The sequence below is a fragment of the Limanda limanda genome, chromosome 16, assembly GCF_963576545.1.
Source record: "Limanda limanda chromosome 16, fLimLim1.1, whole genome shotgun sequence".
Taxonomy (NCBI): domain Eukaryota; kingdom Metazoa; phylum Chordata; class Actinopteri; order Pleuronectiformes; family Pleuronectidae; genus Limanda; species Limanda limanda.
The window spans coordinates 10944058-10969504 of record NC_083651.1 but is presented as its reverse complement, the minus strand read 5'-3'; the positions used below and the strand labels follow the sequence as shown (position 1 = coordinate 10969504).

At 41.6% G+C, this 25447-nt stretch overlaps 1 protein-coding gene across 1 annotated transcript in view; it reads left to right on the top strand.

The window, feature by feature from the left end:
- Nucleotides 1-693: 693 nt before the first annotated feature.
- clybl (citrate lyase beta like) overlaps nucleotides 694-25447 on the top strand; it is a 56993-nt gene continuing 32239 nt past the window's right edge. Inside the window, exon 1 of the mRNA XM_061088142.1 lies at nucleotides 694-746. Coding sequence (XP_060944125.1) covers nucleotides 703-746 — 44 coding nt within the window. The 5' untranslated portion in view covers nucleotides 694-702. The remainder of the gene's footprint in view (nucleotides 747-25447) is intronic.

Below are 25447 nucleotides of genomic sequence, written 5' to 3'. Positions count from 1 at the left end.
CCTCATAAAGTACAGTCAGGTCCAGCAGCACATGCACATTTAAATACACCCGCACCCCGATGGCTGTCCTCTGAATGCTGACATTTGGAGCAAATCCCCTGCTGACTTAATCACGGCAAATATTGCGTGTCATTTGTGCACCACACTTGGACCTGGCTGATGGTAGTGGTAGTAATTCACCACTGCTGTGAGAGGGAGCCCCTGGGGTGACGTGCCTGGTGCTCAAATCTCTCTTCTCTCTTTCCTTTTGATTCCCCCCGTTGCTCGTCCGTCGCGAGCCTCAGCCTGTCTCCGTCCCTTCTGTCTCGTGGAGCAGAAGGACACCAGAGTCGTTGTAGAGGGACACCATCTGTGACACAACAAATAAAAATCCAAGCCTGTCAAGGATATAAACAACAGCACAGAATGTCTGTGATTAATGTCTGTGTCTGCCCTTGTACTGCAATTTATATCATTTGAATTACTTATTTTGAATTATGTTTTACAATAAATTCCACTCTATTATACATTAAAGTGGTTAGATTCTCTCTTCTCCATCCTCTCCTCTCCTCATCACCCTCTTCTTCTGTTTACTTTCCCATGTGCTCGTCCTGCCCCGCAGAGCCCGCCCCCTTTCCGCGCGGCGGGCCAATCACACGACTCGGGGCAACAACTCACACAACCAATCAACTGCTCGCTCCTCTGGCGCGTCACCGATCCAACATGGCGGCGCACTTGAGCCGAGCTGTGAAGCGACTTGTCCAGAGGTAAGTTTGTGTGTCTGTCGCTTCTCCTTCTCCTGACGGGCTGCGTCGGTGGCAGTAAAGCTCCCGACGTGAAACCTCGCGATGTTTCACGTCCGTCCGTTGATTAAATGTCGCTACTACAGCTGCTGTCTGTTGTGTGTGTGTGTTGTGTTTGCCTGAAGGTGACAGACAGACTGTGGTTGTGTGTTAAATGACTTTAGGAACAGTAAATGTGTTTCAGCCCCTTGTGATGCTGTCATGAAGAAGACATAATTTCATTTTGGATCCACCTCTGAAGTAGAAATTGACTTAACTATGCAAAGTAGTTATTTTTAATAATTCCTAATATCTCCCCAACGTTGCATCTGGATACACCGGCACCTGTTTGAAAACACAGAGAACCTGTCCAATAAAAAAAATGTGTGGTCTTCTTCAGGAAAAATGTCAATTTTGTATTTGCTTGTTTTGTCAGTATTCGTAGTGGACATGGTTAAAATAATCTTAATTTCTTATTCACCTCTAGAGTCATTTTTTGCAGTTTATTGTTAGTGCTTGAAATTGTTTTGCTTCATTTTGGATCCACCTCTGAAGTAGAAATTAACTTAACTATGCAAAGTAGTTATTGTAAATAATTGCTAATATCTCCCCAATGTTTCATCTGGATACACCGGCACCTGTTACAAAACACAGAGAACCTGTCATGTTAGTTCATTTTGAGAGGACGAGACACAGTCATGGTTGTGTTTAAGACCTGTGGATATGGTTTACTGGGATTAAATACTTCCGAAGCTTCAGGCCTATTTTGTTGTAGCCCTGTGAGTCAAACTAAAGGCAGCATCACATCTCAACCACACTGCTACTTGCAAATGTTCTCATTCTTTTGTTTTGATAATTTTTTTTAGCAGAAGGTTTATTTTATTTTCATTTTTTTTTGGTTTTGTATTTATATAGCGATTTTCTAGTCTTTTATGACCACTCAAAGCGCTTTACAGTACAGTTTTACATTCACCCATTCGCAAACACATTCATACAGTGCATCTATTAGCAGCACTTAGTTAATCTATGGGGGGCCATTCGGGGTTCAGCATCTTGCCCAAGGACACTTCGGCATAAAGATGGGTCAGATTGGGGTTCGAACTGCCGACCTTCAGGTTGGAGGACGACCACTCTACCCCTCAGCCACAGCTGCCCTAAACACGATATAAAGGCAGGATCAGTACCGAGTTCCATTATATGGAGAACATATTTAAAACAGCAATCAATGAGCCACCATAGAGATTATTAGATTATTGGATTTTTTTTGTTCGATAAATACAAGATGGCAATAGAAATGATAGACACAATCCTATGAACAAGAATAGGTTACCTTTAACTAAGTAGAAGGCTGATTGCATATATGATCACGCTGCCCTCTTTACATTAAAAAGAACTAACTGCAACAGAGTAGAAAATATTTTTTAGCACATTTCAACCCTGAAGAAATCAGACAGAACCCCCTTATTGGGGGTTGTGGATGATGGCAGCTTATATATTTATATTTTTATATTTATCGAAAAGGAATGAGTCCATACATCGATTAATAGATTTACAAGCATAATATTGTTAAGAATAAAATACAAAATAGCACAGAATGTTTTGACGTGGCAGGTCATTTTTCTAATAATGAATACAATTATTCATATTTGTTATTCATTTTTGTTTATTATCAAACACTATATAATCCAGTAAAATGTGGGTAACATACTTAAGTATGAAAACTGTTCAATCCTCATTGCAGTTTGTGGTTTTGGGGGTTTTAGGTTCTGTGACTTTTTACTTTCCATCCGCTCAGTACTTCTGTGTAGAGCATCTCCTTTTGTAGTTCTGGTTGCCTGGCAACGCCAATATGATGCAGAGAGTCCATGAAGATGCTGCACCAGGCTGTGCTTTATTTTTACTTTCTGACAGCATGATCTCGATATTACTGACGGAACTCATGACACCGTATGGCGGCCGGTTTACTCATTACAAGCATTTTCATAGGTTTTTAGTGTCCAATAAAAAAAATGTGTGGTCTTCTTCAGGAAAAATGTCAATTTTGTATTTGCTTGTTTTTTGTCAGTATTCGTAGAGGACATTGTTAAAATAATCTTAATTTCTTATTCACCTCGAGTCATTTTAAAGTTTGTTGTTAGTGGTTGAAATTGTTTTGCTTAATTTTGGATTCACCTCTGAAGTAGAAATTGACTTAACTATGCAAAGTAGTTATTGTAAATAATTGCCCATTATATCCTTGTAATTTGTATGTGTATCAACTTAAAATTTAAGTCTTATATATTTTTTATTTTATTTTACAATCATTATCTTTTTATTTTTCTTACTACAATCAGATTTTAGAAAGTAGTCGCATTCTCTCATGTTAGCCACTCACTCCTTGTCACCCTGCACATGTCATCTAAACTGGGAATACAGTATTTTAGACACAATATTTCATATCAACAGTGTCTGTTTATGGACAACAGCCCCCATGCAACATTATATGTGAATATAATTTGTGTAAATTGTTTATGTAATGATACAGAACAGAGGATATTGGTGCTGCTTATTTGTGGGATTTAGGCCAAAGTTAAAATTCAACTAACGTAACAAGTAAAAAACCCATATTGACATTACACAAGAGACTTGTAGCAAAGGTCAGATTGACTCACAAAGGACCAACAGTCAGTATGTAGCTTTTGCTGTTACGATTTAAACCATTAAAATAAAAAAATAAACTCCCCTAACAGGATGTGATTACAATACTGAATTGTTGGTTTTACCCTTTTAAGAACAGTAAAACATGTTAGTACTTGCATGCGTATCAGCCTTGTGTGCATTTCTGCAGGTTTAGGTCATGAAAACCAATCACAGATGGTTCGCAGTCAAGTTGCCTCATGCTCTTCTACCTTTTCAGTTAATTGTCACGCAAATCTCAGGGGAAGTATAATTAGAAACTTCAAACAGTCCGATTGCTATAACTTAATATTCAAGTAATGTGTCTGTACTGGTCAACAACACTGTGACATGTGGCACTAATTCAGGGCACATGAATTTCCAGAGGCACAAAGCTGACGATCCTGCCAAATTAGAGTGTGAAGTGACTGTCACGCCAGTGTGGGTGTGTTTGAGTGTGTCTGTTTGTGCTTGTGGTGATATCGTGAATAGTTTTCATTATCTCATCCTCAGTAATCCCTCTTTCAACTTAACATCTCACTCTTTTCTTTTTGTATTTTTCAGGAGACTTATTAAGTGAAATCCCCAATATTTGGAAAAATAATTGAATTATATGTAATGTGTGAACTTGTTTACAGCATAATCATATAAAAATCTGCCGTTATAATGAGATTCATATTTATTTTTGGCCGGTGTTTCGGTGAGGCAGTGCCTTCATGGTTAAATGCAGCGCTCTCAGATGGCTGGAGCTCTGAGAGGAATGTGTGTGCTAGTTTTATGGACAGCCTAGAGCCCTCGCCCTGGCATTGGCGGCAGACTGCTCTTTGTCACAAACACCCTCGTGTCAAAGATGCAACAGCATCCTGGAGGAAGCATTGACTGCCGCTATGAAGTCGACAAGTGATGAAAGTAGCCTAGAGGTTGTCAATTAAGAGAGCCAAGGCCTGGACCTTATAAGTTAATGGGCAGTTTCCCCTCTCCGGGCCTGCTAGGGCTTTATAGCACAGCTTATAAAGCCCCCGAGTGTAATGCACCCCTATAACGCTTTCAATTAAGAGAAGGGGCATAAAGCAGTGCAGACACTTGGCAGTCAAGCTAGAATGTTTATAAAGTGGCATTTGGCATAAATTGGGAGGGGGGATTTTCAATTGCTCCAGTTGTTTTAAAGCAGCAGCCACTGTGCAGAATTTTATTTTGATGGCACTTCATGCTGACTTGAAGCATTACAGACGTCCCGGTGTCTTCCCATTACTAGTTCCTTTAGCTTGGTCATATGGACGCACAGCCTGACATTTTAAAAGCCCTGTCTTCTCAGTTGTAAAAGAGATTAGAGCCAAGACAATGCAGACTTTTAATATACAGTTGTAATTTTAAACACTCTTAATATTAGTATAAAGTGTCATTAAAAGTGCATTAGTTATTTCACAGTGAATTGCTTAATTTGCATTTAAAACTGTCCTATAATACAATAAACATTTACTTGTAATGCACTTAAATTAAATAGAACAGAGGAGACAAATGTAATTAGCTCTTGCACACCCCACATTTCTTAATTCTGTTAGAAAGAAGCAGTGTTTTTAAAGAAAATCCCTTCACTCATCTGGTGTCATCTGTCTTCAAACTGGCTTCGGCTACTGTTAGAAAAATAAATGAGTGTTGAATAAACACTAGTGTGTTGACACCTCATTTCCTTGGTGATTGGTGGTGCAAGCCGAGCTTGAGGTGTGTGGCCATAATCCAATCAAGCAAGAAAACAACCATTCGGACTCTGTAACCAAATTCTGCAGCTATGGGAGGTTGAGCCGGCTTGTAACCACAAACCTTAAGCTCAAGATGCCTTCCTTGAGCTTTTTAATGATTTATCTTGTCTTATTGTGGACATTTTCTTGACCATTCTGTGGTGGTGGCAAAGGTTTTGGTGCTTTAAAAAACACATGTGAGCCACTTTAAAAAGTGTGTCTTCCTCTTTTTCCCTGTTGGGACATCTAGTCTCACCCTCAAAGGGCATTTAATTGGTCAAGGTATTTGCTGGTGTCAAACAACACCAGCAAATGGGGTGGGTGTTATACTGGTTTTCTCACCTTCGTCATCATGTTCTACCACAGCATGGATTTTGCTATATCGTCGTTATAAACACACACTGGCATAGGTTCTGGATTTAACACACACACACACACAGGCACACAAGGAGGAGTTATATTGTGTCTCTTTGCTGTCACTGCAGCACCAGAGCATCACCATGTCACTAATTCACTTGTAGTTTGGATGCTGCAGTTACTCTCCTCCACTTGCATCAACTAGGGACCACCGATGAGACAACAGAACATGTTTTATCATTGGGTAAAGGCTTCACCAACATGTATGGTGCATTTGTTTTTATTGTTAGAACTTTTATCTCTTATGGTTATCTTCTCCAAATGGTTAAGTTTGCATTTGGGCACCAACACTAGTTTTACTTTCATGCACGAAAGCTGTTATTGTAGCTTAAGTGTAGTGCAATTTCCGGGTTAACTGGTGTATTCGCGGTATGTCAAATTACAGATGATGTTGCATCTTTTATTTTACAAGGGGAAAAAAATTAAATATTAAAACCGTAAATGTGAAAAACAGCATTTTTTCCCCCAAAATATTCTTTATTGCTGAGAACTAGGCTGCTGAGCAAGTTCACTCGGCTCAAAACAACAGCACGGCACTTACTAATGAATCTCATTAATTACTAATTAGCCTAGATTATGGGGCAAGGTTACTCCGCTCAAAACACATGTAAGCCTATAACTTATTTTCATTCCTGTTTGGAGCCAACAAACACCTCAGATTCTATAAATAATTATGTTTTCCTTTTTTAATATGTTCCCAGTTTCTTTGCTTACAGAGTGAAAAGAAGAAGAATCTTGTTCTGCGTGAAGCATCCACATGCCTGTGGATGTCTCTACCAGTGCCTACAGAGCACATTGCCTTTTTTTAGATCCAATGAATCAATAAATCGCTCCGTTACCTGTTGTTGACCCAGCTAATCTTGTCTTTGAAATCTGTTACAGAGCATTAAGTTAACACATGTTGCTGTGTGAAAACAAAACTCCGCTAACTGGCGTGGGGACCAGCTGAGTAAACGTGGCTGAGGGAGCAGTGTGGGGTGGCAGCAGAGAGAGAGAGAGAGAGAGAGAGAGAGCGAGAAAGGCCTACACTTGTTTCAGTGCCGACCAAGGTGAATCCATACGGCCAACAGATGGTTATGTTACCCAGTATCCCCATAGAAGAAAAAAAACAAACCAAACAAGTGTCTGCGCTCGAGTTCTGAAGCCTTTGATCAACAACACATCTTCGGCTTCAGAGTGGGACTTCTTAGGACCCCTGAGCGCACATGGAATCGCATCTGTATAAACACGGCCATGGGAGGAATGTGTGAACAATGCAACCAAAGAATTTTGTTCTAGAAACGCGGGGTGGACTCGGCCAACGGGTGGTTTGTGTGGTTTAGAGTTTGAGCGTGGTGGTCGGATCGAATGAGGACCTGGGGAAATATCCTCTGTTTTTAATGATAACAAAAGTGGGAAACTTGTGTTTTGCGCTTTTGTACAGTGCTGCGATAAAATTATCCTTTTGAAGATTAATACATGGTGTGCCATTCTTGATGTGGTCGTGACTTTGGGCAGCGTTATTGTCCAGTACTCCTCCTCAAATTTACACATGGTAATCATAATGTGTTTATTCAGTGAAAATCTGTCAAGAAAAATTTAAATATTTCGCAGAGACCTCCTTGGAGAGACACCCGATCTTATCGTGATAGTCGTGACGAGTTACAGCACACATTGATCTATTTATTGAACCGTATTGGAGCACCGACTGTGTATGAATAACTTACAATTTCTAATAAATAAAGAGTATGTTGGTCTGGTACAGTTTAGCCTATGTAGCATTAATTAAGTCGTAGTCAGATGTGTGTGTATGTGCGTTGGGGGCAGGGCAGGATATTGCTTCCAGGTTTGGAGTCAGCACCTCTGTCAAATGGCCAAAGGGGCACTTTACCTTTTTAAATAGATAAAGATAAAGATTTAGGTTGAGTTTGCTCCTCAGAAACCTGCAGGAGTGTCGTTGGTCATTCGAGGATTTTCATCAGTTACTACGGTAAAGTATGCGTTGTCCTGCTCCCTTTTCCTCGGCTGCTACGGTGGCGTATTGGTCTTCTCACGGCGCCGAGGTTGGCTCATTGCCATGGTGATAGTCGGCTAGTTTCAGGGCGATGAGGTGTAATTTACCCAGCATTTCCTGTCTGATACACAGCATCCTAATGAGTAAGAGTCCTGCTTTTATAGCAGAGTGTTTGTTAACCAGGCGCAGCAGGGGGGGATGTGTGTGTGGGTGGGTGGGTCGTTTTGTGTGTGTGTGTGTGTGTGTGTGTGTGTGTGTGTGTGTGTGTGTGTGTGTGTGTGTGTGTGTGTGTGTGTGTGTGTGTGTGTGTGTGTGTGTGTGTGTGTGTGTGTGTGTGTGTGTGTGTGTGTGTGTGTTGTCTATATGCCTGTGTGTGTATGCCACCCTTTGCTTTCCTGTGTATGTACAGCTATAGGTTGGACTATCTATAATATTACACGGGTCCATGCTGTGGCCACGTGGCTGCAGTTCTTTGTTGAACCCCTCGGTGTCAGTGTTGACAGTGTGCCTTGTGATGAGGTCTTTGAGGGCAGCTCGAGATGCTTGTTCTACAACCAACTAAAGCTTCATCTCAAGCATCTTCCTCATGCAATAGTTCCAAACATCAACTGTGTGCTCGTAACCAGATTGTGCTGCATCTTGTCATTAAGGAAAGCATGCAGTATTAGTAATAGGTATACAACTAAGCATTATTAGGGGCAAAATGTAGTTTTGTTGTAACAGTAAACTTAAATTACCATATCTTAAGAGAGTCTGCTTGTCTTCTATTACATTTAATGCTTGTTGATTAGTCAAATAATTTAAATATATTGAATTTGTGTTTTTAAAAGGTTGTCAGATATAGATTTATCATCTTAATATCACTGTAAACTAAATGTCTGAGGTGTTTGACTTGTATAAGGTATAAGGGTAAAAATCTTGTAAATCATAATGCGAAATATCCCATGGTTCACGATGAAGAGAAGGACACTAAGGATTCCTGTTCCTATAGAGTATTATAACCTTGAAATATTTCTCCACTGACACCAGTGTTTTGCAGCTTCTGTACATAAAAGAGAACTTGTCATCGACTAGTCCATATTGGGCCACCATTTGATAATTAATGCACACACAACCCTGGACTGCAAAACAGAAGAACTGTGATGTGATCTCTCTCTGAAATTGACGACAAATCCCATTCATGCTTCGTCTGGGCTTCCGGAGAACAGTTGGCTCGGCTGCTTCTGGTGCTATGCCACATTCGGAAGTGGCGTATAACTTCTCATCACATCACTGGCACAAGTTGCTAGACAGGCAGCCTCCTGTTAGCACTACACTTCATTAGAACCAGGTTTCAGTGGTACCACACACGTTCAAAAGCAGGGCCCATCTCCCGAGCATCAAAGGAGGATTTTATAGAAAGGGTTGTCTCTGTGTCTGTCTCCCCATCAGTGTCTGCTAATGATGCATCCTGCACACGTTTGTAACATTGACACCCTCCTCTCCCTATCACTCATTCACACTCTCAATCACTGCTTCCATTTCTCTATTCTCTCTCTCTCTCTCTCCCTCTCTCTCCTTCTGCCTATCGTGGTGTGTTTGTTTGGCTGCTGGGTTTTGTTTGTTTATTGTTTCCAGATGGCAGATGCAGACTTCATTTGTGTGGCTTTCAAGTTCCCAGAGAGCTTTTTACTGCCTTGGCTCAAGCGCTTATCCTGTTTCCTCTAGCCAGGCTTTATGATGGGCCCTTTTATATGTAGCAACTGGAAACAACTGTCACTACCAGTCTGTGTCAGGGTGAAAAGGAGGAAAACCTAGAGAAAGTGTCTATTTGGTTTGAACATCTTCTTTAGTGGCTTATCTGTTAAACCACAGATAAAGACAATTTTTTTTTAATAATTTTTTTTTACCCAGAGTGAACTTTACTGGCCTCATAGAATAAGAGAAAACCCTTGATCCTGTTTACTACTCTGCATCTTTAGCAACCCAACCGAGAAATGGGATGAAATGTGCAAAACGATTTTTTTTTGTTGGCATGCATGCTCAGAAGTGATGAAGCTGGTACTCTGTTGATTTTAGGGCCTAGCTTGCGTCTAGTCTGGGCATCATTAAGCGCTGTGACGTCACTTATTTACAGGAACCCAGGAGGGCGACTCACCCAGTAAATGTGGGGGAGGACCAGTGCATGTCTTTACTCATCGGATGCGGTTTTAAGATGGAGCAGTAATCAAAGCTCTCAGCTACATAAAACCCACCCCTTTTCCTTAAGGAGGCCTTTTCCCCTGGCTGCTGCTGAATGAGTGATTACCCTGGCATTCACTACTGCCTAATCCCATTTCTAGCAGTGATTTAACACAAATAGCAGTGGCCGAGGCACTGCATTCACTGACTTGCCCCAAAAACTAGCCACTGGAATGAAACGTCAACCTGTTTAGTGTCACATCTCGGTCACATCAACAATGAATGGGCCAAGCGGACACATTTTCTCAGTTGAAAGCTGTGTGGAGGATTGCAGGATGCCAGCTGTATCGCTGTCCCATTCACTCATAGCGCGCGCCTCGGATGACGTCAGCTCTAATCACAGTGATACTTGTGTGTTTGTTTACTATCTGTCCGGGTTCGCGGCGTGTGCCAGGATAGAGGTAGTGCTGCCGTATAAGTCGGGAGCTGCGGAGCAGTCATTACACTAACCCGCTTGTGACCCTGCACAAGGGAATCCGAGCTGAAGTGTGAGGGGATCTGACTTTAATGTTCACGTAATCAGTGGTGTTTGTGTTTTGCCACCACTGAGCGCCTGGCTGGCCGGCTAATCTCATCAGGTTTTGGGCTCTGGCGATGGGGTGAGCGAGAGGACAGCCTAGAATGACCCATATCTCTATGCCAGGACGGCTGCAACGCTGCGACGCTGCTGCGCTGCTCCACCAGAGTTTACTACGAGAGCCTTTGCCAGGGTGCTTACTACTGAACTGTCTGGCACAACAAGATAAAGCCTGCACTAATGCCCTCTAAGGACAGAGCAACTCTCACTATAGACAAGTCTGCCTTGTGCAACTATGTAATAACATTGCGGAGCAAAAATTGGGAACATAAACTGGGTTGCATTGTCCCAGCTGTCCATAGTTTTAATTGAGAGTCATTTATTTATTTATGTTGTCAAGTCCTTTTATAGGAAGAAGAAAATGGAAAGGGTGAGAAAGAAGCGGGGGGGGGGGACATCTGGTCGCTTGTGAACAGATCAGATAAAATATTTTGGTTTTCTCAAGTTTCATTGAGAAAATGGTGTCTTGGTTACATAACACTACACAGTCCATTAGAAAGACTTACAGTGTGTTGCATCTTATCTCAAGAGCTCAGTGGTCATAAGACCGCTGCTTGAGGTCTGTTTATTTAATCACTATAGCATTTAACAATTTTACCCCTTACCTCCGTCGAGAAGATTACGTTTGCTTGTTTGTTGATTGTTGTTAGCAAAACCTACTCAACTGATTTTAATGTAGGACCTGGGCAAGAATCTATTATCTGTTGCTGGGAACTTGCATTACATTTGATTATACAAGTGTACCTAATAAACTGGTAACTTAAAGTTTATAATCGGAAGTTAGTGACCAGTCAGTCACCCAGTAATCTCGACCAATTGGCTTTAACCCTTCACTAGCACGGCGACATTATAAAGGCTAAATTCAGACGGACTGAGCCTCTCATGTGACATTTTTTTCCCTCTGATATTTACCTTGTGATGCAGATAAAATGACTTTTTGCAGTTCTCAGTTGTGAAATACCCACTGTTACACACTTTTGTTTTAGTGTTTAGACACTGTTGTACTCACACACACACACGCACGCACGCACGCACGCACGCACGCACACACACACACACACACACACACACACACACACACACACACACACACACACACACACACACACACACACACACACACACACACACACACACAGAGGTCCATTTTAAACCACTGGATATTTTGAGCCATTTCAATCCCCCTGACGTCTATGCATGTGTGTATTTGTCTGTGAGGACACAGGGGCGTAATAAAGGAAGTTCCATTATGCGAGGCACGGATAGTTTTCCTATTTTGCTGTCAGGATGTAATTGTAAATATTTAGTTTTCCACATTATAACAAGGATGGTCATTGATATGGATGCCAGGGATCGGCTGCACCACCCTTTTTCTCATGTTTCATCAGTCTCTCTGGGCTCCAAGTAAAGCACATGGTGAATATGTATTCACATGAATACTCCGATCCACCACAGTCATGAAACAAAAGAAATTGTGAGCATCACCCATGATCTTTTTAGTATTCAATATCTTATGTCTAGAATATATTATTCCAAGAGATAATCTTCATTTGGATGTACTATATTAAGTGCACCATCCAAGTGGTATTTGTGTTCTGTCAGTGGTGCAGGGGAACTGTGTGTTGACAGAACGGATCCATTTCTGCACAGTTTTGATTGGCCTTTAATATTAAGCAACAATTAATGCCGGATTTATCTATGTGGGAACATGTGTTCAGATCAAAGAAAGCTTATAAAACTGTTAATATCCTCGCCTAGGCCTAATTATCACCTAACAGCTGATGTGGCAACAAACAAGTCATTATTATCTCTTTTGCTTCCATTAGCCCGGCCCATGAATGGAGGCGCCTCTGACTATGTTAATAGAGGGTTTGTGTTGATGAAAATTGACCCTGGGTGCTAAATGCTTTCAGATTGAATTTGTATCTTAACTTAATGAATTTTGTCACTTGCTGTTGCTGTATTTTCTCGTATGCTCTCCAGATGTTTGTGCCTCTGTGTCTTCATGCAATATAGACAAATAATTTGTGCTTTTGGAAAATGCGTCAGCTGTAGTAAAAGTTGCTCTTCACATAAATGCAGACCATCCTCTTAGCTTTTCATCACACCCATTCGTTTTTTTAGACTGGAGGTGTGTCAACTACTTATAACTGGAACATTGTATTTATCCCACAGCCTGCTACCAAAGCTTATTAAATCAATAGATTGAAATCATGCCTTACTGGGACGTTAAAGACTGGAATACAGACACGCACGCATAGACACACAAACACAAGCAGCATGATAAGTTGGCTTATCTTTGATGTACACCGATTGACAAAGAGACTCCCACCTATCAAAGGATTACAAATAAACTCCATTGAAAAGACTGCTGCACAAAAGGTGGACCATGTTCTCTCTGTTTTTTGTTTGTTTAAAATTAAGACTGTTATGAATTCGTAGTTTATGTTTCTGCTTTTGATCCCAATGTCCCACATGTCCTCTATAGTGGAATTTGTTTCAAGATTTCCTCCCCGTTTAAGCTGGTGTTTGCTATCGGGCTACATCCTCCGTGAAAAGGGGACCATGCACTGAGTCAGATGGCAGTATAGGCTGGACCACAAGCAAACTGCCATGCCTTTTAGTCCCGTCTTCGATGATGCGGTACTTCCTCAGGCTTTTGTCTCCAGTTTGGGGCACAGCTGTCAGGCTAGGTGCTATCGATGCTCCCCTCCCAGAAACCTCAGGCCACGCGCCGCTGCACCCCAAACACTAAATAGGAGCATTAGACACACCATGTTAAGGGCTGCTGGTGTTTGAGCTGTGGCTGTGGGTGCGTGTCTTGTCCCTTGGCCATAGACATGCGCATTATCACACACACACACACACACACACGCACACACACAGCTGCACGACACCCTGCAAAAGGTATCCTCTTCCCCGTGCTCTTCTGGAAGACAACCGATTTATTCTTTTGTGTTAAATGTCCCATTGTCCTATTGCTGACTTCGGTTTTCTCTGCTGGCCGTTGACCCCTCTCTACGCTTTTAATTTCCACCCGCCCAGCTACAGATCTGCACTGTGAAAATACCCACAAGGCCTATCTACCCATATGTAGTGTTGCAGATTTTGATTATGCCCCACCGCCATCACACCTCAGCAGGGTATATCCAAACATGAAAATTAATTCACAGCTAAATGCTGCTATATGCAGGCCGAGAGGGAGAGGAGAGGAGAAATCAAACACAGGTTTACACTAGTGAACAGCTCCAGCATTAAGAAGGAGAGCCTAAAGGCAGGCAGAGAGCCAGGGCTCATTAATGTGCAAAGTAAATGGAACAGTTACACCAACCCACCCAACCCCAAACGACACGCAAACACATGCACACACACACACACACACACACGTATGCAATGGTCATTTCAATGGGCAAACAAAATTGACCTACACCAAATAGATGTAATATATTCCTGGAGCTGCTTAAAAATCAAGTTAATGAAAAGGAAGAATAAAATCTGCATAATGAGCTGAAACTGTAAACAGAGCGAGCACTCAAGGGACGGTCACATCGATCAGTCTCAAATGAGAAAGTCTAGCAAACTACTTGCCATGTCGATAAAACAAACTTCTCCCCTTAAAGCTCGGGAACGTCTCCGTCAACTTACCGTAAAAACACCCTGGTTCTCTTTTATACATTTGTAAACAGGAAAACTTTTTTTTCAATTTGACATAATTCATCTGGCTGAGGTATATAGTTGGGACTTTTTAGATTTAGCCATAGCGTAATTTTAGACTTGTCTGCTATGAACTTTAGCATGAAAGCACTTGGGCATGACTTTGTCTCAGAGCAATGCAAATGGTATTGCCCCCTGATGGTTTGGTATGCACCCAGCTGGCCTTTAAAAGGTGATAATTGGAAAATACAGGATGAAGCCACAGTCAAAGTTGGGACCTTGTGTTAGTCTGAGTTAGCCATACCAAAGATGGAGGATAGAGAACAGTAGAGCTGTACAAAAATACATTGGAGGAAGAAATGAGTATATAAATCTTAAAAGTCTTATTTAATGAAATATTTGTGTATAACTTTCATTTGGAGCTTCTATTCCACACAGTGTCACTTCTTTGCAGAGGAGTGTAGGTGCCGAAATATTTTAAACAAACTGATGAAAAGGTTGTTAGCAAACTGTTGACTTCAAAAATGCTGCAAGTGGAATAAGACATTGTTAACAAGACTAGGGATATAAAATTAAAGGCAGATGTTGGCAGTTGAAAAACTACACAAATATATAGAGAAACATTTACAAAAGACAATGGAAAGGTTGTTGCTAAAAAATTCCATATTTAAGGTCTGCAGATATTAACCTACTTAAAAATGACCAATCTAACTGGACTCTTAATTCGTTTTATCAGTTTTTATCACAGACAAATTTCCACCGAAATTATGACTGAAAATATCACTTAGGAATTATTTGGGGAAAGGAAAATGCACGTTTCTTTATAAATCCTGACACAGCATTCCTTAACTTCTTGGGGAAGGAAGTGCAGTGGGAAGGTCAGGAGGCCTATACGGGAGCTCTTCCCTTTACAAGGCAACATTCAAAGCATTTCTTCACTCGTCTCCTTGTGTTAGTCTAACCTAGTGTAAGCCTGTGCATCCGTTCTCCATTACTGCGTCCTCTTCTGAGAAAACGTGACAGTGATAAGGAGTCTTTTGAAGTCAAGCTTTACTACAAGCCCTCCACAGAGAGACAAAGCAAGTGGCCAGCAGCTTAAGTATAGAGAACACTCTGCCATTTTGAGGCCCACATTTCTATTCAAACGGTTCTGGACATATTTACCTATTGATTCAGGATCAAGGATTGTTAGTTTCATAAAAATTTCCATATGAACATTTTGAAAACTTCAGAAATTAGGCTACACAGTCAAAACGGTCTGCAGAATGTCAACCATCATGCCCTGTGTCAATCAGCAGACATTTCCAGCAACAATTCGCCAACACCCAATTGGCATTCTGTTCAGGAAACCTTTTACTAACTCCAAATGGAAACTTCCTAATTACTTCCTGTAGCCGTTGCCCACTGTTGCTCTCTGCATTTCAGCAATGGGCCAGTTTACGACTGTACTTTTGACTTTTGACCTTGAAATTGCAATTCTGGTGTGTTCATGACCACTGAGAATAGTGTAAATGCTACTGCTCAGGTCAGTGGGTGAGTATACCCCCCCCATTCAACTCGCATCTGACTCTGCACACACACAGTTCACACAAGTTGCAGAGGTAATTGCGATGACATCTGCTTGATCTAGTGTTAGCAGAATCCATGCTGGTATTTATTTGTGATAAGATACAAGTCTGACCTGAGCTTTAAAAAAACTGGCTTAAAAGGGACTTTATGTACACAGCATCTTCTGTAACGTTCAGCAGTTTGTTGTTGAGAAGAAGGAATTGCTTGCTCTCAAACATCTCGACTGACAGGCAAGTCGCAGTACATTGATGTTTTTTTTATTATTTCAGGCTGGTCCTGAAATGAGTTTGTGCCAGACAAGTTGAAAATGTGACACTGAGTTTAATTTCCATGATCCTCCCAGAAAAGGAAGGAAGGGGCACTCGTTGCCCGCCCCACCTCAACCACACCCAGGTAGGGTCTTGCACTTTCCCTGTCACTTTCCACCACGTGTCTGTGTCTGTGTTTATATTTCTGGATTTTTCATCTACCAAAAACACCACCGTCAGTTTTGCTGCATCAGCTGCTTGTGTAGAGAAATAGAAGTGTTGATAGTTTCTATGATTGTATTCTTCGAAAATGCAAGTTTAATATACTCAGAAGAGTATATGAGTGAGAAGATTCTTAATAACATGCACAATTTTTATAATCTAAGAGTTGTAAAATGACTGTTAATTGCTTTCCTGTAAACATCGCAGTTATCCCTGGTTAGGTGAAGGGTCATGAACCTACTGACATCAGTGGTGAACAGGTTTTTATTTTCCTAGGGGATAATTGAGTTCTCTGTTGATATGACCACAAGGTGAAGATATAAGAATTAGTCAGAGAGTCACTGTATTATTATCATTTATTATTTTCCAACAAAGTTTGAATGATGCCCTCGATTTGCAACGTCCCTTTATTTGAAAGAGTATTTGAACTTGAACTCCAACAAGACATGCTATCTGGCCCATGGGTCAGTACACCGACACTGCATGGTTTCAATAAATTTGTAAAACGTACAAATTTTGCCTTTTTATTTTGTCCACACCTGCAGTTAACGCTTGGCTGGTCGGCAGGATTTCTCCTCCAGCGGGTCAGGGTATTAAACTACTCTCCTCTCTGCTTCAGAAACTCACTTCTTTTCTTGGACATGTTCAAAGCCTTCAGGTTGTCATGTTGAACCTCTGTCCTGCAGTGGAGAGTCTAAGATTTGTATTCATTTGACATTTCTTTGCAATTTACTGAAATCAGATGTGGAAAAAGAGGCAACTGCCAATCTAGATTCCGATTTTATGCCTTTTTTTTAAAATCTTACTAAAACATTAGGCCTTACATTGATTTATACGTTGCTTGCTGAATGATTAACATTGTGTAACATTATCGAACAATTGTGGTCCCGGTTAATCCCAGAACACCACAAAGCGAAGAGTGGCTTTGTTTGCGGTGAAAGCCAATACAAGAATTCTCTCCATGTGGTGCACAACACCTGCAGCACAGAGCTCTGACAATCTAAAAATGCTATCTTTGTTTTTGCATCGCTACTTTTGCTACAGGTGATGTGTTGTTGATTAAAAGTACACATATCATGCGTTTTAGTTTCTCCTTTCCTTTAGTGTGACATATACCTTTTATGCACATTTCCAAGTTCTGCTACGTTGCTAAGGCTAATGTATGCAACAAAGGGAGACTTCTCCCAAAGAAAACTCTGCTTGAAGTGCCTGAAACAACTCGCGTGACGCTATTCAGTAAAGTATAGACATCATCAAATAACATACAGTTTTAATGTAATGCAACTGTCATATGAAATGTTAGAACTACCATAATTTGCATAGGTGCTTTTATCAATTAGTTATTTAGTCCTGAGATTCAATGACTCTTTTTTTGCCATTTTTCATGTCATGTAGCTTTTAACAGTGCAACAACTAAGTTTGATGTGAGGTTTGAAACTTGGACACAACCAACTACATGACTAGTACTTAAAAAATAAGGGCAAACCTACAGCATAGACTTTACATCTTTGTCGTAATGTTTATAGTTACTTCAAAAAACCTCTTATAATTTCTGTGGACAAGATGACAACCCAGAATGTGCAAAATGTTTAGGTATAACTCAATCATAACTGGTCCCATGGGCTTTCAGCTTACAAACCTTTTTATGTGGCATGTGGGAAGGAGCTGTCGGCTGCTATGGGGGTTGTGGCCTATATAATACTTCCATGGTCAGATATTCAAGAAACTTCCTGGTGTGTCAGGATCAATCGGGCTTAAGCCAGTCTTAATTAAAGGCTTGGGGCTGGGCAGAAGTCGAGGGCAAAAGGCATCCCTGTTGGTTAAAAGAATGAAGCGTCTGTCATTAAAACACTACAGGGTGCATCAGCTTTATTATTTAAAATTCCTCTTTAAATACTCTTACTGTTCTCTTCTAAATCGGACAAATTGTGGTTTAACTATATCTTTGTTTTTCGATTGTTTAGATGGTATTTACAACCAACAATTGAAAGAACAGTGATTATTAGCCTACTTGTGAATTATTTTGCCATCTAGCAACTCACTACAATCAATACAGTTGATCGTCTTGCATTCAGGAGCTCCTCCATTCACAATAGGGTTGGGTGCAATTCACATTTGTGCTGATATGGTACCAGGTACCAGATAATGGCACCATACAGCACCTTATAAGTGCTGTACTCTTTCTACAATAACAGAAATGTAATTTTAGATGTGTAAAAATATGTATTGTTTATCTATTTGTAATATTTTTTTATTTATTTTAGATAATTGACTCGCCCACAGATAACTCACCCTCTCCTCTCCCAAACCCATCTTTGGCACATAAAGCCTTTCAGTCTTTCACCAGGACAATCAAGGACAGCATGTTGGTGAGGAATTTAGTACACAGCCAGTGGTTTACAGTAAGCTAACGTAAGTAAAAATGCTAAGTTAACGTCCACCCAAGAGAGCAGAAAAAAATTCAAGTTGTCTCTTAAATAAAATGAATTAAACTAGTTAATAACCTGAAGTTACCGATGATTCCTCGCTTGTTGTTTTGTCGTCCCTGAGGCTTCAACTTCTTCTGGGCTTGCTGCAGGGATGCTGGTTTGATCTAATGGTTAGGGTTAGGGTTAGAGCAATCAACCTTAAGAGTACTCTACTTTCTTTCACATCTACTTGCAGTATTTATTTTAAGTTAACTTAAGTTTGATAGGTATATGTTTTAATCACCCCTCATTTATAATAACTTCCTCTCAGAATTCCCATTATGGTACAAAAGGTCAGAGGCTCAAGTTTAAAAGTCAATATGACAGTTAATGAGTTTCCAATGGCCTTGTCTACTGAGGCATAGTTGTTTCACAAGTTTCAAACGGATACATTTGTAAAACAGATGCAGTTCTGATATTCAACCACTTGGGGGCACAGACAACTTACAGGGAAGAGATGAGGAGGCATGGGCTGGAGTGTGAATGTTGTTTGTGTGTGGGGTTCATTAATTAAATGGAATATGATCCAAAAGACTCTGCTCGCTCGTGACACATCATGTCCCACAAGAGAGGAAATAAGACAAATGTCACAGATGTCCCTTTTTTCTCCGTCCTGTTTTGCTCTCGTTGTAGTTTTCTTCCAAATCCAAACAGTGGACAGACAGTGCCTTAGTATGCTTTCGTCTCCCGAGTGGATCTTTCTAGTACACCCATCTGTCAGACTTTTTTCGGAGGTCCGAGGAGGGGCACGGGGGCATGTTTGTATCTGGGCTCGGATGGGTGTGTGAGTGGGGGCAACAGACCAGAGACAGTACATATCACACCGTTCGCCAAATTTCCTAATAGTCTGATCTAACCGACTGATCTAATGTCCCAGTCTTATCCGTATCCAGGGGGCTTCTAGGCACACCCCATCAAATTGTCCCACGTATGTTATGTGACCATTTGTTGGTGCTTTAACCATGCATTTCTATTCTTACTTGTTTCCCCTCAAACTTAACCAGGGAACTATCCTTTCACAGCTCGACCCCTTTCATTATTCTCCACCTCTTCTGTCCAGTTTCTTCCCCCATGAGATGACCCTTGACACCTGTGGGGTCAACTAAATGTCATCTCCTCTGCTTCAACTCCAGATCCTAGCAGAGTGGATGAATGCAAAAAATGAAAGCATGCTCAAAGTAGGCATTTTTTTTAATGGGTTAATGTTGACAGTCCTGCTTTGCCTGTGTATCAGCAGTGGTTTTACCTCAACTGAAGTGGGTTTGACATCCTGCAGCAACACTGTCTATTAAATAAACGTGAGGTGGTATCATTCATAAGCAGTGAGGAGAAGTGTTCTCACCTGCAGAACTAAAAGTGTTAATGAATTCATATCATGGAGGGTTATGTAACTGTGCTAGCTGAGATGGAAAGTGCTGCCACCTTGCTCGTCTTAATGCATTCAAGGCTCCACAGTTTCAGATGGCCCCCGGTGATCCAGAGGGCTCAAGATGGCAATGCTGTTTTACAGTCTTGATGTGTGCGAATATGTATGTGTGCGTGCTGGAGTGTTTGTTCGATTAGGCGGGGATGTGTTATTCCATATGGTTTGGCGGCGCCACATTTAAATCCTTTTGGCCTTTTGCCAAATGTGTGTAGTATATATTATGTGTGTGTCACTGTCTTGGCACTGAACCCTTCCCAACCTTTTGTCTTATTTGATGTGGAGTTTATATCCAAAAAGGCTTATATATAAGTGATAAGTGCGACTATATGGTCAGAGTGCGTATCCACAGCCATAATCGGTGTGGGTTGTTCAGTTGGCCCTTGACAAACTGTGAAAGGAGCATAGTCCCAGTGAATGCACGTCTCTTTGCGCTGTCATTGGTTGAGAGACTGCGTGAACAAAGTAAACATCCATCAATCCTCCCTGGCACCCTGTCTCTATTCCTTCTCTTTTTCTCCCTTTGCTGCCATTACAGAGAGACCCGGTGACATGAGTTGCAGGGAATACTCCCCACCTCCCCTCCGCCTCCTTTCTCCTGTGCACTGTAATCCTGACACCGAATACCGCCCCTCAGAGAACAAGTGTCAGCTTCAGAATAGGGCGTGCAGTCAGTTCCCCCCCCTTTACCCCCTCTGGTAAGCATGTTAGAGAGTGCTAATGTTGATGGAGGTGACAATTAACTATACAATGATCACAGCGATGGCGCTTGTACCGCTGCCTCACAGCCTTGCTAAAGAGATAAGTGACTGATCTCGACACAACTGGGACTGGGCACATGGCAGATAAGCACATAAAGGGACAGTTACTTTGGTGAACATAGTGTAAGCTTGCCTACCAGATGTTCTGCAAGCATTATGCTGCATATTTGACTTGCTAATATCTGCAGCCTATTTATAGTTCTTGTTGAAGCTTTGAACCTTAATGGAGCCCTGGTCATTTTCTATATATGATAATAATCACACATCATGTATGTATGTGCAGTGATGTTGCTCTTTGAAAACGACATCCAAGCTGTTACCCTTGGAAAAAACTGAATTTCCTTTTCAAACACGTCTGTTGGGAAATGCCATGAGTTGCATTGAAAGGAAAGGGACCTTCATTGAGCCTGGCCAGAACACTTTAATGCTGCTGCTGCTTCTGCTGCTGCTGCGGACGTCTTTGCCAGAAACCCGCGTCTGACTCTGAAAAACAGGGGAAATGTTTTGGAGACACAACCTGAGATAATGACCACCTTGCAACCCCCACTGTCAGGTTGTGAAATGGCCCAAAGATATTTGCATGAAATAAATGAGAATCTTTCTCACGTCCGGCGCTGCCACGGCCAAAGGTTTACTATCGCAGATGTATGCTCCATCTGGCCCTGTTCCCCCTCGTTTTTTTTTTTAACCATTCGGATACACCATCCTGGTTTGTTCTTGTTTACGGATGATATTCGTTAGAGGCCTCAAATTAAAATGTTTGAAGTCTAACATCTTGTTAAGTTTTAATGCGCATTAAAAAAATAAAATCTTTAGAAGTGTGTGGCTGGACACCAAAGTTAATGAAGTCTCATTAGACTGAACTGTGACCACATCTCCAAAGTGAGTCGTATTTTGTTTGTCCTGCTTGGGATTTCGGCGAATACAGAGTTGATGGGGGTCAAGTGGTCCTCTATCCTGAGCAAACATGGACATGGTGACAGCCGCCGGGACAACAAGCCATCACGAGAACCAGGCTGTCCTGCCAACATTCTCCCCACTTCTCCGCTACCATCAAGACCCCCCTCACCCCCCAGCCTAGAGCTGTGATCCTGCATAGCCGGTATAATGAAGCCATATAAGCCTGTTATTTGCCGATTTACGGCTTGTTTTATGAAGGTGAGCTGACAAGCAGCTCCCAGAATGGTTCCTGTCACTTTAACAGACAGCATTACCAAGAGAAAAGGAGCATTGGGGAGGGAGGGCAGGGCGAGCAAGAGAATGGGCCGGGGCCTTTATGTAAGTCCTGCCAAGGCTTTGATGGGTAGAGGTCTGGCTGGAGGCTATCACTGGTACATTTTACGTCTTCCACCTTTTGTCGCGGGGACATTATTGACGTTTGACCTATGTTCTCCTTCCCACCTCCTCTTCACTAATCAATTACCACATCGATCCATTAATCAGACAGGGTGATGGCCAGTTAAAGGGCCTGTGGGTATGTGTGAAGAATTGTGGGATAGGCCTCAGGCTATCGAGGAGGAGGCCCTTTACCTGTGGAGTGCACAGTTGAGCCTGTGACTTATCAACTAGTCCAGGCCCTTACTTTAAATATATGTGTAGGTCCTTATTCACAAGAAAGGACAACTTTCTCCTTATACAGTGCGTGACTTATTTGTGTGGGATAATTATGTATTCACTTAAGCAGAATAAAGCTGATTTCTTAAATTGCTGCCCTTTTACACCAATTTGTCCCCTGGGTGCATGGATGAATAGATTTTACATTAAAACTAACCATTGATTAAATGTATTACAGACATGCAAACACGCAAATATAGCTGTGTATGTTTTGACTCATATCTACAACAGGAAATCAGAACCACACAACCGTTCCCAGCCTAGAAGCCAACAGGGTGGAAATCGTCAGGAAGTGTTCTTGTAAACAAAATGTTATTCTGTATGACTTTTGAAACATTGGCTCAAATATCAGCATTCACTGTGTCACTGAAAACAAAGATGCTTTTTTGAATGAGAGAAAACATGTTTTTGTTCGTCTGACTGTTTCCATGGAGGTTATGCAGTAGCATAATTGTGCTTAGGCCATAAACAGAAACAGATCAGAAACGCAGACAGCCAACAGATCAAAACGGAAGCTGCGGGAGCGGAACCCTCCATGCTTTGATTTGGTTTGGTGTGTGCGGACTAAAGCCATCACCCCAGTCCATCTTTGCCCTTGCCAAGTTGTTTGCCAAAACAGAGAACGATTTAGGAATGAAAGTTAAGAGAGAGAGAAAAGCTGTGGGCTGTTATTGTCGGACCCCCCTCAGGCTGACCAGGGTCCAGCCGACAGTCACCCAGCTCTTGTAGGTTTAGTGAATTGAGAAGACACTTCTTGTGTGGATTTTTCAATTCTTCAACATGTCATTTGGCCGGGAGTGCCATTGTCTCCTGCCCTTTTTCTCCCTGCTCCTTCTGCCAAGACGAGTCGTGTCATCCCCTCGTGATCAGCACTTTTGTTGCCTTTGTTTTTGGCCCTACCTCAGAAGTCCATCTTGTCTTTTATGTCCCTCCCTTTCATGCATAAGGGAACAGTTGTGGCCTGTTGTGGGGCTGTTCCACTGCATTTCCACCAGTGGGGTTTCCTTTCATTCTCTTCAAAGTACTACAATGGGGCTCTGAAGCCCTGAATGGCCAATGCAGAGTGCACAATCCTACAGAGCCCGCTCATTTTGTTTTGGCAGAGTCAATAAAAATGCTAAGTTAAAAGCTAACCCCCTTATGCCCTCCTCGAATGGAGCGACTTGTTTGACCTTTTTAAGTTCCCCTCTCAATTAACTTTTAAAGATAAATTCATTGTCTTAGAGAGCTCATGTAAACTATAATTTTGTACACATTTGAGTGTGAAGTCTATGATTTATCTATGTATTTCAAATGAATTAAAAATATATTTTTATTTGATGAAGTGATTGGATTTATCAGATTGTCTGTGACAAACGCAGAGAGCAAGCTGGAGTGACAACTTCGCATCACCGAGCTCAGCTTATACACTCTTATGTCCTTTTACAATCTGACGTTGCCCTGTCCTGAGACCGGGATAAAGACATCTCTGTTCTTCTAAAGAGGAGTGGGATTTAAATAGTTTTAATGCTGAGGCATGAGGGAAGGAAAAAAAAAGAAAAGAAGTCTGCAGTCATCAATGGGCATTACGGCAGAGGCCTTGCATAAAGGCATTGTGTGCCGATTTGTGAGCCGTGGACTTTGGGGAGGATTACAGGTAGAAAGACATTGGCTGCTGAAGATAACCGCCATGACTTCATCCTCATTGTGTAGATTAAGGCATAAAAGCCAAACTAATGAGAACAGAAAAGAGGGGAAGACATGGATAGGAGGATGAGTAAGGGGTTTTGTTGATATGGAGCGACACAACATCACTGGAATCGGCATTTTAAAGCGAGAGAGAGGATGTTGGGCCAGTGGTGATATAATCCGAGGAAGTAAGGATGAGAAAACATGCGTGCTCTTAACATGAAATGCTAAATTTAGTGAAATGGCTCAAGACTAAGGTTAAATAAGAGTAAAACTTGATCTCTTATTGCATTTTTATGATGATGAAGGAACGCATGAACAGCAGTGTTCCTGTTGCTACTGAGAGTAATATAGTGCTGCTTCCTTCACACCCCTGAACAAGTTGGTTTGGGGTATTTATATCAGTTGTTTGATTGGTGCCTTAGTACAGTCATCATCAACAAAATAATAGTAAGTCCAGTATGCTATTGTCTGTCCTGTGCCTCCCTAAAAGAGAGACCAGCAAACCTGTAAACTCTGCAGCCCCCTCCTGATCTTATCTACAGGGGAATGGATTGCGCATCCCAACCTCTAGTTTGCTGGAGGGCATGCGATGAAAGCAGGGGGCAGAAAAGAAAAAAAGTAGAAGACAAGTGTTTGATTCCTTCCTTTCCCTGTCTTAGGTGTCTCTGCTTAATTTTTCAGGATTTTTCTGCCATCCAATTGTGTCCTCAGACCTGAGGCAGTGAGGGGAAAAAGAAGCAAAACATACACATACAGCCTCATGCTGTGAGGAAGCCCATGTGTGGGGAATGCTTCAGCTCTCTTTCATTCGGAGAAACAAAAAGATGTGTCAGACAGGCAGGTGGACATGAGGCTAGGTAAATATTAATGACTTCTTGACCGTTTTATTTCCCACCCGCGGACAGCTTTCTGCAGACAAAGGGCCTGTCAATGCTTCAACAATATTGATTTCCCACCTACTCTTTATTCATCTTTATTTTCCCCAAATTTAATCTCGAATCTTGAGCACCGCAGACCTCAGAATGTAGTTTGCATATTTAGAAGTAGCTGATTATCATGGGGCAGAAACACAGATCTTTAATTTTGTGCATTTTAGACACAGCTTGTGCCTGCACCACCATGTTGGAGATAATTGTGGAAATCTACATATTGAGAGGGAGGCTGTCGTCAGGGCCTGTTTTCGAGTGGCTCTGTGGTTATCTGCTGTAATTCATATGGTAGGATGAATATTACAACCTGAATCAGGCTATTATGCTGCCAGGTGGAGGCCATTGGAGTTACAGGAAATAGTGATCATCAGGTCATGATAATGAAGCAATTATTACAGGCTATTTGTTATACAGTATTTACTCCCAGTCCACAATAAGTCACCTTATTTCAAATGAATTATTGAACAAAACGTAATATATTGTGAGCTGCTGCTGCAGAAGCATAGTCTTTAGCATTTAGTTTGCC